This window comes from Xenopus tropicalis, chromosome 3 (genome assembly GCF_000004195.4).
Source record: "Xenopus tropicalis strain Nigerian chromosome 3, UCB_Xtro_10.0, whole genome shotgun sequence".
Classification (NCBI taxonomy): domain Eukaryota; kingdom Metazoa; phylum Chordata; class Amphibia; order Anura; family Pipidae; genus Xenopus; species Xenopus tropicalis.
The window spans coordinates 126211879-126229698 of NC_030679.2; the positions used below are offsets into that span (position 1 = coordinate 126211879).

The 17820-nt window shown below is 41.9% G+C and overlaps 1 protein-coding gene across 2 annotated transcripts; it reads right to left on the reverse strand.

The window, feature by feature from the left end:
* Nucleotides 1-3105: 3105 nt before the first annotated feature.
* LOC101734133 (melanin-concentrating hormone receptor 1-like) lies at nt 3106-13004 on the reverse strand. 2 transcript variants are annotated; one of them, XM_031897762.1, is made up of 4 exons: nt 12674-13004; nt 10933-11952; nt 6994-7545; nt 3106-3891 (listed from the first exon to the last, which is right to left on the reverse strand). In XM_031897762.1, the coding sequence occupies exons 2-4, from the start codon at nt 11289-11291 to the stop codon at nt 3675-3677; spliced, it is 1128 nt and encodes a 375-aa protein (XP_031753622.1). In that variant the 5' UTR covers nt 11292-11952; nt 12674-13004; the 3' UTR covers nt 3106-3674.
* Between the last annotated feature and the right edge of the window lie 4816 nt (nt 13005-17820).

The window sequence follows — 17820 nt, forward strand, 5'->3', positions numbered from 1 at the left end:
TATCTGTAACAATGGCCCCTTTATCGGAGCTCCCTATAGATCCTATCACTTCTCCGTCCAGTGTGAAATGAAGAGTGGGCGTGTCCTAACGGTCCCTGCCAGAAGCACAGTAGGAGGGGGATAGCCAATCACAGCCCTGCCCTCACACAAGCAAAGACAGGCTTCAGTTCCCTATCAGGTCAGCCTAGCTGCTGATTGGTTCCTATTCTACAGTGCAGTGTACTGAGGGCCGCCGGCTCCCCAGCTTATCCAGAGAATTCAGCCAGCAGGAAGTGGAACAGATGGGCGGGACTAGTGGGGTTTTTGTGGAATTTCTCAATAAATAAGTCTGAAACACAACTTTTTTAAGCACAATCCTTCTATATCTAGAGGAGTATAATTCCCTGGTACATTCATAATTTTTATAGGATATGTCTCCTTTAAGCAATGGATGGCATTTAAAATCCTTCTGAAACCCTCTGCTTATCTCAGTGTATATTGTACTGAGTTTCTGGCACTGGAGGGCAGTATGTTTATATGTTAGGAGCCTGTACATTATCACATAAATGTTCAAAGAATACACCCAATTTAGTAAAGTTTATATATATAGTGTGCTAACACAGTTTAATTAAACAATTTCTAAAAAGGTATCAAAGTTAAAGACAAAAATCTTTACCTAAAACAGGTGTTGACCTGGGTGTATATACCCCAGGTCCCTCGCCAAATATTTCAAATGCTAGTACACATGCAGTGAAGATCACATAAATATACACGCACTCGCCGATGCCGAAATTTAGTTCGGGTGCTTGGAGCCCCGATCCCGTAGCCCAAGGGAGCAAACTCAAATCTCTGAAGAAAGCAGCTTGCAAAGCACTGGAATTTTAAGAATGTAAATAAAGTTCGAGTTTTATACATTTTCTCACTGACCATGGTGCTTTGCGAGCCGCTTTCTTCAGAGATGTACATTATCACATACTTTTCCTGCTCCGAAATGCTAGTCACCTCCCTAAATTATTAAATTATTCCTTATTTGTTTGCACTTTGGTCTAGACATAGTAAGTAATGGGCCTTTGGTTAGTGGACTGCAAGCAACAACTCCTGTACCAGCTCCTGTAGCAAGTGACTTCATTCCCCTGTTCCCCAACGGCCAGAAACAACTGGGCTCAGTGTGCTAAAATTGGTGGTTACAGCACCACTTAAAGTTAGTGTTAGAATAAATAAAGTTCAGTTTGTGGAAGGGGTGGAAGTTTGTTTTCCTATGAAATGTAATTTGAGCTTCAGCTGATGAAAATGAAGAATTTTCTGCTATACAATAAGAACTATACAATCCATCAAAAATTCTGTACTGTTTCTGAATTAAGCTAACCTTTAAAGGAGACATATCCTATAAAAATTAAGAATGTACCAGTGAATTATACTCCTCTTGATATAGAAGGATTGTGCTTAAAAAAGTTGTATTTCAGACTGAAATTCCACCAAAACCCCACTAGCCCCATCCATCCATTCCACTTGCTGGCTGAATTCTCTGGATGTGCAGGGGGGCCGGCGGCACTCAGTACCCTGCACTGTAGGATAGGAACCAATCAGCAGTTAGGCTGACCTGATAGGGAACTGAAGCCTGTCTTTGCTTGTGTGAGTGCAGGGCTGTAATTGGCTCTCCCCCTCCTTCTATGCTTCTGGAAAAGGTTTTGCGCATCAGGGCTATGGCTTAGCCTTTGTAGGACATTTACCTTTTGGTTCTTGTGCCGCTGCCGCTCTAGTGTTACTTTGGCTTTCCTTTTGGGATCATTTTTTTACCGAAATATTAATTTTCTCTCAGTTTTTTTACCTGTATTTTGTACCATCCATTCTTCATTTTATTTTAACTACAACCCAACAGCATGATGCCACCATCTTACTTCACTGTAGGTACAGTGTTGTTTGAGCTGTGGGGAAAGTTACATTAGTACCACACACATATTGCTTTTGTAGGCACACATATTGCTTTTGTAGGCATGAATCGCTTACCTCGTACCCCGGGCTGGTGCCGGGGTACCTAGGGCGATGCGCTTCCTCCTTCCACCTTCGTTTAGCTGCGACTCCGCATGACCTCTCTGTTAAAGTTCAGCTTTTAACTCTATTGCACATGCGCGCAAGGCGAAGAAGGAAGGAGGAAGCGCTGCAGGTACCCCGGGCTGGTGCTGTTCTCTCCATACAGGGGCACCAGCCCGGGGTAAAAGGTAAGCGATTCAAGTCACTTGGTGGTGCCTAACATTTTGGCACCCCCAAGTGACTTAGCTTTTCCTTCTCCTTTAAAAGTAGCTAGATGAGCAGCCTGAGGTTCCAAGCAAAAGAACTGAAGGGTTAGTGTCCTGGGTGTCACCTGGCAGAGTAGGGACTTATGTGTACATGTTTAGGTAAAGAGATGTTCCATTATGAGAGCCTTTGACACTTTCAAGCGGGTACTTTCCACAATTTGTAAGTATTTCCTTGCCTGGGCCAAATATCATCAGGAGAAGTAACACTGTGAGTAATTATATTTTTTTATTATTTTGAAATAACCTCCTAATGACTGTTCAAAGTTCCTTCTATTATTTAAGAACCCCCTGCCCCCAGTTATTGAGAGACCTGTACCTGTGTGTGATATCAGTGTGGTTAACCCTTCCTCTACCTACACTGTGAGAACCCATCTGACTGAGTCTTGTGTAACACAAACCTTTGACCAGTAGAAGCTACATCTTATTGGTCAGCAGTGTGGCTGTGCAGTAGAACTGGGGGCCAGGAGCTGTGGTGGCCCAGTTGGGCCTAAGGCTGGTTTGATTTTTATGTGTTTAATAAATAGTCTTTCTCCAAGGTCTTGTTCTGCTTCTGAAAGGAAGTTTTTGGATATTGCAGTAGATAGGGGTGGGGATGGGAGCTGCCAGTTGCAGTGTAGCGACCCTTCATCTGCCCTTCCCTGTTTGCGGCAAAAAATACTTTGGGTTTGAGATCCAATATAGCAGCTGTTTTCAGCTTATACCTGGACATGTTTTCATTAATTCCACTGGAAATTATTCCTTGACCTGAAATGGAAACTTGAGTTACATGCAAAGGGAACATCACTTGCCATGTTGTATCTGTGATTAAGAACTCTTTTTTACTCAAAGGCACAGCTAAAACAATCTTTTTATTTTGAGTATAGCTTATAACCACATGGCTGCCATCCAACATACAGATCATTATGTCTCTCCAAGTGTGTGATATAACATAGCCGGCAAAATATAACAGAACAGGACAATAAGAGACATCTCTGAAGCATTGGAATAATAAGGATATTGACATCTTATCCAAAATGTTTTCATCACCATTAAAATACTATAGATATTATTATTTTTCTTCCTTTTCTTTACTTTTTTATTTTTGCATACGGCTTATTGATAATAAATAGGATATATTCAGACCGAAAGGCAACCTTTCATAATGATAAATCAGTACAATCACCAACTGTCATAGAGTAATTATACCAAATGGAAGATGTTGAACCTGTATCATAAAGAGCCACTCAAAGTGAGGGAAACCTGAAACTCTGAGACCAGCCGAGTCACTCCATATCTCTTTCTGGCATAGCCTCACTCCTGCTTATTCTATAGCAGTTGCAGATGCAGATAGCAAAAGCAGCCCAACACAACTAGTAAAATATTTTAGAAATGATACTTTTCAGTTTCACCAAGAGGGGCTTACAGGACACTGCTCTCATCCCTTATGCCAGGGCTCAGTCTGGTGTTTTCAGTAACAGAGAAAGGAGGTGTCTCCAAGCTGATAGTCCTTCGCCGGTGCTGGGGGGCACAAATCCCACTCCCAGGAGGGCTGTTGATTGCAGAGTTGGGACCCTGTGGTGGATAGGCAGATACAGGCCAGAACCCAGCCCAGCGTCGGAAGAGAAATTGGCAGCACCTTCCGGAGTAGCCATAAAGACATACATGTGATTAGTATCATTAACAAGATGTATTACTCTGCTTTTTACACAAGAAGGGTGTATACATCAAAATTATAAATATAATACAGTGGCAACAGGGCCATATCTATCTATCATCTATCTATCTATCATCTCTCTATCTGTACACACACATCTATTTTATGCTGATACAGTCTGACATCAGATTTAATTAAAGATCATTCATTTGCTTTACAAAGCATTATAGGTTTCATTGAAATTCCATTAAATGTATTCAGAACAGCTGTTTACGTCCTACCCTGGCTCAAGATACTTACTCACATCTCGCCCCTCCTGTACCACAATAAACATAGCATTTCCTCTGTAGAAGAATTCCATTTTGCTGTATTCATTACTGATCCATAAACACTGCTTGCTCAGAGCTATTTCACAGCTTATGTTGCATCTTTTTCCCCTCATCTTACTGAATGTACATTTTTAAACCAGTTCCTGATTAGATTTATTATTTGCAGTAGACGGAAGAACATTCTGTGTAGATATCACCTTAGAGGCATAATGCTGAGAGTGAACATGGTTTAACTGCCTGGAAAGGCAGAAATAGTTACCAGCGTGCCCATGCCTTATGTGCAGTAATAACACCTCCGTGCATGTCAGCGTTTCATCATGGGAGATATACCTGACAAAGCTATTAGTAATTTCACGAGTGCCTGAAAATACTGGCACATCAAAGGGGAACTAAAGGCTGTTAAAGAATATGCAGGAACGTGCACCCTTGAGGAATTTTGCAAACTAAAAATGAGCCATTTTTGAGAATAAATTACTTTAAAAGCCTCTTTTCCTTTGTCACTTCCTTCAGAATTCAAAGCTACAAGTATGGTGATTTAGGGGTTATCTCCAGCCATAGGGAGCCTTCCCTCCCAGTATCACCAGTTCACTCGGCTCTGAGAGTGAGTGCAGTGTCCTCAAGACTAGTGTTTTGACAGGTCTTTGTGTCCTTGTCAGTGATCTGACAGTATCAAGAACCAAGGTGACATCAGTGGTCAGATGTTCTCAGGCAGGATTAATTTATATTACTTATTTTCCTTCATGTCCCAGTCAACAATACCATAATACCTATCTGGATGAGCTTGTATGCCTGTCTCAGAAGAGGCTTAAGTGTACAGCTTCCCAGTCTCTTTCACTGAGGCAATACTCTCATGCTACAAGGAGATGAATTCAGATGTCTTGCCGGGATGGCATTAAGGATCTTAATGTGGGCAAAGCATCATTTCTAGGGCTGGGTTCTCTCATGGACTTCTCATAGGTTTGTGATTTCGTATCAAGTAATTTTGGACAGCCTCATGAATCAGGATCCCAGTTTACAGTACTTCTAAAAGAATAGTAATATGATGCTAATATTTGTGTACAGTCTGTGACAGCTTGGACAAGATTTACCAGACAGATTTGGATTTTTGTAAGGATTCCAGTTCAGTGCAAGCCACGAGGAACAAGCTCTATGGCAAACTAAGTCATGATGGCAATGGCATACGGCCCAGCTGTAGCTTCAAAAATGTAACTCTGATTTGTAGCGCTCAAATTCATCTTAAGCTCAGCCATAAATATATTTTTGAATTTAGTTACTTGAGAGGTCTTAATCTTATGAGTCAAAAGCCTTTCTAAGTTTAAGGTTAGGGTGGTTACCTGAACATCCTTTAACCACAGGGCTAACTTTGTTTGTCACAACCTCCTAACCCCCTCAGATACTGGAACTATTGGCTGAGTTTCTAACACCTGCAAAACAACCTATTTGGAAGATCATGGCAAAGATGTACCCTGCTGCTGGTGATGGAGGAAGTACATTTGGAGCAATTAGCTGCCTCTATGACAGTCTAGGCTTTCCGATGCATGCTCTGGATCTTCAAACCATTTATCTCTACCTCAATAGGGTATGTTGACTGACAGGCTGCCTTGCAAACATAGGGAAACTGCAGCGTGTGAAGTTGAACCTCATTGCCGTATCTGTAGTCAAATGGAGAAAATGGCCCACCATATGGCCTATAGAAAGTATTTTTTTTTTTCTTTAACCGACAGATGGTTTGGAAATTATATTCTGTTTAGATTTTTTTAGGGTCTTATGCACAGGTTTTAGCTTTCTTTGATGGGGGCAGCTTTGGTTCTTAAGCCCCCATGTTCCTGTGACTCTAAATTAGAATATAAAACAGAAGAAAGGTTTAGGGTCTCTCCACCTGTTTAAAATCTTGTGAAAAAATTTTTTTTTACCAATTTTACCCTTGGTTATTCTCAGTGGTTGCACAGGTTGAAAATGAGTGGAAATGCACATTAGGTCCTCATCCATTGCTAGGGAAAGGACTGATCTGCCATTTCAGCTTCTAACCTATATATGTCACCTTCTTTTGGTCGGTGCATACCCCAATGCTCCTGTGCACTATAATGTCCTGTATATCTGAGCTAATGCAGAAAGCAGCAGAAGGCATTTAAGTCAATCCAACTTTAAGGTGGCCCTGCATAGCCCAACATTAGCTGCCTATTTGGCTATTCCTGAATGAGATGGCAGCTTATTGCCCAGTGTATTAGGATAGAAGTCCTGCATAACATCTTTATCCTTATCTCTGTCCATAAGAATGACTGGAAATGCAGCTTATGGCACACTTGCTTATCAATTAGGATCTTAGTCAGGGGTATTGGCTTCATTGTCATGTACATCACATGCTTTCTTGACAATAATATGATAGGATATGTCACAGTTCTGGGTATATTTTTAATGCCAGTTCCTTTCCCATGGGTGCAATTAAACACAATAACATCATTTAACAATCAGCCTGCTGAAACCTTCCTAGATTTACTGTATTTACAAATTAATACCTTTGTGAAATGGGATTTTCAGCAGGATAAAATATATCTGCTGTGAGTTTTTCATGTAAAATAGATTTATGTTCCTATTTATATTAAAGCATGTATTTTGATATACCCAGAACAGCAATTTTTAGTTTTGTTCAGTATGGCACAGGGGGCCCTTACATGAGGGCCTATATGACCCTTCTATACAAGAATTGTTTCAGATGGAAGCCCTGGTTGGGTCATTACATGAAATATGTACTCACCGTGCATGCGGCAGCCGCTCCCGGAAGCCCTCGGTACAGCAGATCACAAGCAGGGGGCTGACACAGCTGTGTGCATATCCCAGGCATATTGCTGCCTGGTTGAGGTAGAAGGCAGAGTTTGAGGGTGGCCCGGTGGAGATCAGATTGAGCAGCTGCACAACATGGAATGGGGCCCAGCACAAAAGAAAGGCGGCCACAATGGCCAGTGCCATACGGGTTACCCGACGGCTGCGCTGAGATGGAGCCCGCTGGACTCTCCTCATAACTCGGGAAAGGTGGTGCAGAGTGAGTGAGTAGAGCACCACTATAACTGACAATGGAAGGAGAAATGTCAGTAGACTGTGCACCAGTGTGTACCAGTACAAGGATGGTGGAGCTCCAGGAAGGTCCAACACACACAGAGCCACCCCCTCACCCCATCGCACCCCAGAGTATAGGAGCGCTGGTGTACTGAGCAGGAGGGAGCACACCCACACACAGCCTGTTACCAGCCACGTGCAGCGCACACTCCGACGCTGACCCATAGTAGCCGAATGCACAACCGCAACATATCTGTTGGTAGACAAAGGAAAGGATTGAAAGGAGACACATGCCACATAACTATGTACACTGGAGATGCACAATCTGTGTCCTACTAGCTGTTATTAAATTGAAAGTCAGATAGAAACAGAGCATGCTTGTGCCATTATTAAGTACCCTAAATGGCCATCAGGCTGAAACCTCCTGACACTGCCCTGAGCCCCATTAGGGAAGCTGGAATTAAAGTTTGAGAACCACTGTTCTAGATCTTGTTGAATCCCAAATACATTGTAACATAGTATGTTAGGTTATATAACATAATATGTCAAGTTCAACCATGTCTATGAAACCTGCCCAACTGTTGACCCAGAGGAAGGCAAAAAAAAATCTGAAGCCTCTCCAATTTGCCACAGAGGGGAAAAAAATTCTTCCTGCTCTAAGCTGGCAATTGGACCAGTCCCTGGGTCAACTTATACTAAGAGCTGTCGCCCATAACCCTGTATTCCCTCACTTGCTAAGAATCCATCCAACTCCTTCTTAAAGCTATCATATGTATTTGTTAGTACGACTGATTTGGGGAGGGAATTCCTCAACTTCACAGCTCTCACTGTAAAATAAACATTTCCGATATTTAGACAGAACCTCCTTTCTTCTAATTGGAATGGGTGCCCTTGTGTCTGCTGGAAGGACCTACTGGTAAATGAAGCATAAAGCTGGCCATACACGTGGCGATCTGACGATGTTTCGTGCGACACCATTCAGGGCTGAATCGGCAGGTAAGGAGGTAGAAACAATAGGATTTCTACCTCCTTCTGCCGATTCAGCTCTGAAGGGAGATTTTGATCAGGCGCCTTCTATAGCGCCCGATCAAAATTTTCCAACTGGTCCGATCGGCGAGTCAGCCGATATCAGCAGCTTCCTGTGATATCGGTCGACTCGCCGACATACCATACACGCACCGAATATCGTACGAAACGAGGTTTCGTACGATATTATCGGTGCGTGTATGGCCACCTTTAGAGAGATTGTTATATGATCCCCTTATATAAATTAATCTCATCCCCCTGACAGCCAACAGAGTTGCAGTGGTGCATCAGGGATGCAGGTTGCCTACCCTCAGTCTTACTTCTAACAATAGTTACTTCTAACTACTGATTCTCTCTTTCATCTGCAGGGGAAGGAGATTCCATTAAATAAGGGGGATGTATATGGGGCCTTAATTCTGAAAGGGTTGTGAACAGCTCCTCTATTGCCTGGTTTTTGGCAGTAGTGATTCCCTCGCCCACCGATTGTGGTACTGAGGTTTTACGCTAATGATGGACTTGTGTTCATTTGACCTAAGTCCCAGCAGAATGTGCCCAGTAATTATACCTTTTCTTGCCAGTTGGGAGGCACACTTGTACATGGTTGGTCTGTATATCTAATGCACCATGGGGGGTCATGCAGATACCCCACACTGGCATACTTTAGCAACCAATCAGATGTATGCCTTTAAAAGTCTAACTGCAATAGACCAGTAAACTTTAACTTATAATAGGTTGTTATTGGTTACTGCATCCAGGCAAACTTTGCCTCAGTTGCTACATAACCCTCTAACTGTTTATTTTTTATGTTATTCTGTTTGTGTGAGTAGCTCAATTGACTGAAGCTCTCTCCTAAATCCTTTCACCATGTAATGGTCATTTGATGCCGCATTGTACTTGTTGTAGAGATGATATCTATTAACACCCTAAATATTTGCTCTTCTCTGTAATAATGGCACCCTGCCACTTTGTGCCAGTTTCTAGGGTTACTAAAAGGGTCTCTGTCTTTGTGTTGGTACCTTCTATTAAGCTGCTTTTTTGTTGTTGTTGCCTTTCACATAAAAGGGCAACTCCTCCTCCTTGATCTTACCCTGTCTTTACTTAATAGCATGTAACCTAATATAGCAATATCTCACTCCTGATTTCCACTGTATGCACAATGACTCAGTATCCGCAATACCCAAATTAGCCATTGCCACCATTGTATTTAATTCTCTCATGCCGTTTCTGCACTGCCGAGAACTCTCTTTAATCAAATGAATGTGTTTAAAGCTCTATCAAATGTGTTTCACAGTTACATGTATTTGCTAAAATGAATCTAACCTTCAGTCTTCGGTTGTGAGTATATAGGAATGCAGAAGCCTGAGTTCATTTTTATGGAAGACAAATGCAAGGTTCTAGGTTAAGGTGCTAGGTTAAGGGGTTCAGGCTATTACATCCTTTTAATGCCTGGTTGGCTCTGTTCATTGCCCAGCCCTAGTCAGTTGGCTTGCATGCAAGATGGTGCAGGAGGTATCAAATTCCTGAAGCTGCTGGTTGGCGAACAAAGTGTTTTGTAGGTTCTTGGTGTTGCTTCCTTGTAGCCATGCTGGTAGGACAGCATCAGAAGCATAGAAACTACTTTTCACACACACAGCTGCAGGAGGGCATGAACCCCTGCCTTACCCTACATACAAGCCAAGTCACCAGAGCAGGTCTGGACTGGTAGTCAAAACAGGCCCTAACAGCCCCTACCAGCCCACTAAATAATGACTGTTTATGGCAACTTACTGCTCTCCCCTCTGGCATTTGCCAGAACCCACAGATTGCCAGTCTGGGCCAGCACCAGAGCAAGGGGCTCAATAGTGCAGCAGTGGAAAATAACCCAAAGCCAAGTGGGGCAACACATTTTGGGAAGACTTCCCCTTTCAGCAAAGCAATAGTGGGACATTCCAGAATTCTACAGCAGAAGCAGCCGGGACAACAGGAAAGTACCAAGATTTGCAGGGTAGTAACAATAATGGTAAAATTATAACTTTGCTTTGCCATTCAACTACTTGTATGAACATTATACTGGAACCATAAGTCCTGATTTACTGATAGATATTTTAAACTTTATATAATAAAAAATTATAACATAAATGGGCCCCAGAAGCCATAAAGAGTACTCTAAAAAAATATATGATTCCTTTTTGTGGGTAGCTGGCCCTTTAATGGGTAAGAATAATTCATAGAACTGCGAAGACCTACTAAAGGAATCATCCTTCTCTGCACTTAAAGTGATACTGACACTAAAAAAACTTCTCTTCAAAATATTAACGTCTATAAAAAGTTCCCTATAGGTCATTGTTTTCACTGATAGACCTGCTTTTGTAAGTAATTGTTACTCGGAGTTCCTAAACCTGTTTTGGCCACCTGACTGTCCCTTCTCAGCCTGTCAGTTATAGTTCTATTGCTATAACTGGCAGAAAGATAAATGATAAAATGTAACAATAAAAATCTAGCCTCACTAAGAATCAATCAGAATAATGAAGACAAGTAGGAAAGTTGCTAAGAGTGGTCCAATCTATAACATATTGAAAGTTACATTAAAGGTTAACTTCCCCTTTAAGCACCACATATAGAACTAGATAATTACCTGTCCACACAGAGAGCTGTGATGATTCCCACTCCTGTAATCTGGTTGTTGAGGTCCAGAGCAGTGACAGCGCGGCACAGGAGATCTCCGAACACCCACCCTCGGTCGTGGAGGAGCTGGTGAATAAGTAGGGGCATGCCAAGCAAAGACAACAGGTCGGCCAGTGCCAGATTTACCACATACAGGTCAGAGACCAAAGTGTGCCTGCAGCTAAGCAACACGGCTAGGACCAGCCCATTACACAGAACCCCACAGCCACAGATCACCCCATACACTACCCCCCAGCCTGGACCCCTAAGCGACAGTGTGGCCGAAGATGGTGGCAAAGTTGTGGGCATCCACGGGAGGGAGGGAGTCATGCTGGCATTAAAAGGATGGATGATAAAACCAGAGATTGGTAAATAGCTAGGAAATGAATATACTGCCTCCCCACATAGCTTATAAAGGTAGGCTGTAGGCTAGGCTAGTATGTAGGCTGTAGTAAGAAGTGGGTATCTTTTGTCCAGTATTGTAATTTTGTTCAAAAGGCAGAGCTTTGGGATGCTTGAACCATTAGAATAATAAAGAAATGTACATGCAAAGTGAGCCCCTCATTCTTCCTGCTGCCTCCTGTCTGCTTCTCTCAGGCTTTATTCAACACCCCTTTCCTATTGCCTCCCTTCTTCCTCTCTATGCTTTTTCTCCGTTGCTGAGTTCCCTATATACCATCCCTCTACCCTTCCTTTTCTATCCCTCACATTCTTTCAGCCTGTTGTTCTGACTCTCTAATCTTCTCTTTCTTCCTGTTCCTGTCCGTCAGTTCAGATCTGGTACCCCATCCACTTGCCCTCCAGTTGTTAGGGAAATGCAATTTCCACTTCCTTCCAGTGGTTTAGGAACTACAGCCTTTGCTGGCTCTTCAGTCTTTTAGGAACTGCAGCTTCCACCTGCCCTTCAGTAGTTTGGGAACTGCAGCTTCCGCTTGTCCTCCAATCATTTAGCGACTGCAGCCTCGAGTTGCAGTCATCCGGGACCTGCTGCCTACAAAGAGGACAGAGGAAAGGGTTAAAAATGCTTACCCGGCACATTGCAAAAAGTGCAACATCTACTTGGGGCTCAAAAAAGATCATTCAACAGCACATGGAGGTATATACTATGCCCAAATTCTATAAGCAGAGTACAGTATCCATAGGAACAATGTAAATGAATTTTACAGTACGGATGTAGACACTGCACTGCTGATTCAACTACATGCTTGCACATATAACCATAGCTATGACTTCTGCACACTCTAAATCTTCCCATATTTCAATGTATACACAGTAAAGCATGCCATATACTTTCAGACAAGGGATCTGCAGAGGCTTCTGTACTACAGAAAGAATATATATCACTTATTCTGCACTAAGAAGACTTATATATACACACACACACACATATATATACATATATATATATATATATACAAAGATGTACACTGCATTAATAGATGCAAATACTGCAGGGAATAAGCTTGGGAGTAGTGCATTATTCTAACTACTGGCACTGCCCAGCGTTGCTCAATTGACTGCATTAACACTGCATAATGGAACACTTTGACTTCACACAGTTCTTTGCCGCTATGCACACACGATGTGATACAGGGGGGCACTGATTCAGCAACAGTTTCCATGCAATATCTAGAGTTACCTGCTGCATAAATACAGCACTGTGCATGCATACATACAGTCTCACACAGACGGGGTCTGACACGGCCGCTTACCTCCTGCAGCAGTGTGTGTGTGTGTGTGTGTGGATGCCAGTGTTTGCTGCTCCCTCTCACACTTAATGTGACTTGTTGATTGGAAGCCAGTGAGAATAAAGACGGAAGATAGAGAGGGGGAAAAAGGGGGAATATGAAGAGAGGCAGGCAGAGGGAGATGATAGGTAAGATAGACTCCTAATTCCCGGCTATTCTCCACGTCTATATCCTCCCTCTTTTAGTAAATCCATCATCTCTTCCCTTCGGTCTCTCTATCTAAAAGCAAAGAGAACAGGCGATCGGTGAAATATTTAGCATCTGACTGTTGCAAATTGCTCACCACCATCATTCACAGACCTCCCGGCGCTATTACCAGAGGGCAGCTCAAAGGAACACAAATGCAGATGAATGAAGCTCTTAAAGGGAGGTGAAGACAATAAAAAGAATGCATGGGGGTAATTCAGTGGCATTGCTGCCCATGCATTTCTTCATTTTTCCATTCCATTTAGAGCACATAAGTTTTGTAGCTGGGCTCTCTAGCTAAAACTGTGAAATAAAATGCAGCTTGTCGATGTCTGGGGGCTTCGAGAAATGTTATTTAGGGGGTTCCAACCCCCAACCTTTTGTCTTCTTCCATTTTCCTCCATCTTATCTTCTCTTATTTCCTTTCCTTTGTTTTTTGTATTGCATATTATATAATACATATATATATTAAAATACTTTTATTGTTGAAAAAGTAATGCAGTTTTAATTAAACTCGCTCTTTCTTTTCCTTCCCTCACTGCTTAGTTTTTTGCTTTTTGTCTCTGCTTTCCTTTATACCCTCACTGACTCTATCCTCTCTACTAGGCCACTATTTTATTTCTTGGATCCCCTAAGTGTCTCTCTATCCCATCTTCTACTGTCAGCATTTACTCTCACAAATGCCCCAAGTGGCTCTTTAGCTCATGTTCTACTGTCACCATTTCCTCTCACAAATGCATTAAGTGACTCTCTATCCCATCTTCTACCATCACCATTTCCTCTCACAGATAGTGTCCTCTCAACCCATCTTCTACTGTCACCATTTACCATAACAGATGCCCTAAGTGTCTCTCAACCCATCTTCTACTGTCACCATTTACCCACACAAATACCCCAGGTGGCTTGCCATCTTATCTTTCACTGTCACCATTTTCTCTCACAGATGACTTAGGTGGCTCTTTATCCTTTATTCTGATGTCACCATTTTTCCTCACGGATCCCCTGACTCTCTATCCTTTCTAGTTTTCCACCATTTGTTTTCATAGATCTCCTAACTGACCCTCTATGCTGCCTTCTGCTGTCATCATTTCCTCTCACAGATGCCCTAAGTGGCTCTTTACAGGGTTGGAGTGGGCCATTAGGACACCAGGAAAAAACCTGGTGGGCCCTGTTGACCCAGAAAATGCAAGTACTCCACCTCATCCAACCACCAATTGTGGCAAAAGTAAAAGTGGGGTTGTGGCACCCGCTATGAAATGTTGAGGGGCTCATGACTGGGTCGGGGGACCCCTAAGGCCCACTATTATTGGCATTAAGGTTGTTAAAACATTGAGACATTAAGTACAGGGCTCCGTTGTGCCTCTGTGAGCTGCAGTGTGTACCCGATTTTTAATTCTACACAGAGGACAGCTTGCATCCATCTCTGGCACAGGTGCATGAACTCTAAAGGGTGCAGTTTTTTCCTTAGTGCTATAATTTATCTTTTTCTATAAGTATCTGTCTAGACCACTGCTAGAAATCTATTTTGGGTACCTGTGTACAGAAAACATTTCATTGAACTTGATAGAGTTCAGAGAAGGTCAAGGAAATTAATGAAGGGGTTGGAAAAAGTGAACTGTGAGGAAGAGCTTGTCACGTTCTGTTTGCTTTCATTAGCTATGATGCCTTGTAGAAATGCAGTCAGTTTGTACGAGGACAGTACAGGGAATTCTTATACATAATAATTCTTTATATTCAGGGCTACACAAGGCTGCCTCCATTATATTGGTGAATCACTTGTCTTAGCTGAAAGTCTTCTATTGATCTTTAGTGAATAGACAAATGACACACACATCTGGTTTTCTTGCTCTTTAAAGGACATGTCGAATCAAAGAGTTATTCTTTAGCTTGATATGTCCTTTAACTGCTCTGATTTGCTCTGAGGTTGTACCTTATTCTGCATGGAACCCCTCTACCTGGCAGGCTACCAAAATATTACCAGGCGGCTCTAGTCTTTGTTGTCTTTCTGTCTTATTAATTAACATTGTTAATGAGGCATTATTTTTACTGGCAGCATTGGATATAATGGATTTGGCATTCCCTAAAGATCTGTCATCTAAGGATCATTAAAGGGGTCTAGAATGTACACACATCCAAAATATCTACTGGCGGCCTGTACAAGGACTCTTTCCATTTTTCCTTCCAGAACAAAATGGGTTTCTCTGGTGGGGAATTATGTGTTTCGATCGCTTAACGACAACCCTTAGGCCAAGATTCTTCCCATGTTTGAATTGACTCTTGTAACCTTGATTACACTACTTTCTCAAATAGACACCTTTACAATGAGCAGCACTCCGCTTGATGGAGAATCGGATAATTCTCTGTTTTGACAGTCAAGAACCCTCTGAGTTTCTGAAGGTGAAATCTGCTTTCCTGTTGATCTGAGGCTACCTCTACTTCTTTTCAAAATACCTCTCCAGTGAGCTCCTTGTACTGAGCTTGAATTTATTTGACCATAGTTACCATTGCATTCTCTGAGTGCTCTTGTGTCCCTTATGTGTGCATACACAAGCCCATGGCTTTAGGGAAAGCATCTGCTTGTGAGCACTTCAGTTCTAGGGTTGATTGGGGATGGCTATTCTGACAGCTAATTGAGGTGTCCAATGTATTTATATGACAGTTTCTATTTATAAAATATGGTGAAATCAACACTCATTAGTATAGCTTTGTATCTTTTCTCACATAAAAAAGAGCTAGTGACCACCCTTTTATTAACTGAACGTTAATCTGAAGTAGGTCCAGACTGTTAGTCAAAATAGGCCCTGGCATTACAAGTACACAGAGGCCCAAACAGCACCCAGCAGCCCAATAAATAGTGACTGTCTATGGCATCTTACAGCAGCCCCTCTGGCATTTGCCAGAATCCACAGATTGCTAGTCCAAGCCTAATCTGAAGCAACCAAAATGGTTCTTTATGGTGAGGGCAGTGAGGCAGTGATAATGGCCTTTCGGAGGTTGTTGTTATGGCAAATTCTATTAATGCCTTGGATGATTTCTTGGACAAGCATTATATCCAAGGCTATAGTGATGGAAGGATATAGAGTTAGTTTAGTATAGGTATGTGTGTGTATATATTTATGTGAGTGCATTTATGGGTATATATAGAATGGGGTCTATTTGGAGGAGTTAATTTTTATGGATATTTTTTTTTCAACCGGAAATTAACAATGTAACAATGATAGTTGCTTTACCCATTAAAAGAAGGCAGAATGGGCACTGCCAGTCAAGGGAGTGTGGTATGACCTCAGTGGGGCCTTAGGCACCTGAGCAGGGCTGTTAATGGTACTTTCAGCGGTGTAATCAGATGTTACTGGGCCCCGCAGCTAATTCAGTTTAGGGCCCCCAAAACATTAGTAAATTGACCTGTTCTACCAAGATATATTTTGAAATTGCTCATTTATTTAGGACCCTTCTGGCCCTCCTATACTCCAGGGTCCCTCTGCAACCGCAGGGTCTGCTTACTCTTTAGTTACACCCCTGGGCACTTTGATTAGTATGGATGACTCTCCGGGATTACTTATAGTCAATATAGGTATTACACAGTATAACATATAGGGGTTATTGTATATAGTCAACCCTGTAATATATTTTAGTCAAAAACCAACAATACAAATTGACGTCATAGTGAATACAAAGCCTGGATTCACAGTAACCTCTTTATGTTTTTAGTTCTGCTGCATAATATACATTTCCATCCCATAAAACACATGCCTTCTATTTGCTCAGTCCACCATTTTTGCCTGAACCTTATGAATAGTATCAACTATCCTGTCAAATGCCCTTGTACAGTTCTGTGCCATGGCCAACACTCAGATGCTCCCCTTATTACAACACAATCATTTATGTTATTAAAGAATACATTAAAGCCCCGAGGTGCTCTTCCTACAGTACTGGCACAGATGGAAAATCACAGCCCTCTGCATTCTGCTTTTCAGCCAGATCTCTATTCAAATACAAATTATGGGCCCTAGACCAGCAAGGTTGCTATAATTAAAGCACCTTTAAATCAAGGTGTAAATGCAGGGGCTGGCTCTACAAACAGGTTTCTGCCACATGGCCCAAAATCCACACCAGACATGCCCAGTTAAGCCTTAACATTCCTCTAATACACCTGAAACCTGGATCCCATTCCCCCTACATTGGGACTATTAAAGGAACAGTAACACCAAAAAATGAAAGAGCTTTAAAGTAATAAATATATAATGCACTGTTGCCCTGCACTGGTAAAACTGGTGTGTTTGCTACAGTAACACTACTATAATTTATATAATAAGCTGCTGTGTAGCCATGGGGGCAGCCATTCAAGCTGGAAAAAAGGAGAAAAGGCACAGGTTACATAGCAGATAACAGATAAGTTCTGTAGAATACAATGGTGTTTTATCTGTTATCTGCTATGTGCCTGTGCCTTTTCTCCTTTGAATGGCTGCCTCCATGGCTACACAGCAGCTTATTTATATAAATTATAGTAGACTTTCTGAAGTAAACACACAACTTTTACCAGTGCAGGGCAGCAGCACATTATATTTTAGTTACTTTTATACACTTTCATTTTTTGGTGTTACTGTTCCTTTAAGAAGCATGTTTTACAAATTACTTTTGACTATGAATAAAAAAAGGGGGTTGTTCACCTTAAAAGAAACTTTTAGTATCATGTAGACAATAATATTCTGAGACAATTTTCAGCCGGTCTTCGTTTTTTATTATTTGGGTTTTTTTTAGCTATTAATTTTTTTGTTCAACTTTCCAGTTTGAAATTTCAGCACTTATCTGGTGGTTAGAGTCTAAAACCCCTAGTAACCAGGCAGTGGTTTGAATGAGACACTGGAATATGAACAGGAGAGGGTCTGAATAGAAAGATAAAAAAAAGTAACAATAGTAAAAAAAGT

Bases quoted from the DNA above. Each gene is read 5' to 3' on its own strand.
- LOC101734133 (XM_031897762.1), bottom strand. From the start codon at position 11,291: ATGACTCCCTCCCTCCCGTGGATGCCCACAACTTTGCCACCATCTTCG. The intron at 7,546-10,932 runs GTAATTATCTAG...GTCTACCAACAG, and splicing joins ACAGCTCTCTGTGTGGACAG to ATATGTTGCGGTTGTGCATT. The intron at 3,892-6,993 runs GTGAGTACATAT...CTACTCCGGAAG, and splicing joins GAGCGGCTGCCGCATGCACG to GTGCTGCCAATTTCTCTTCC.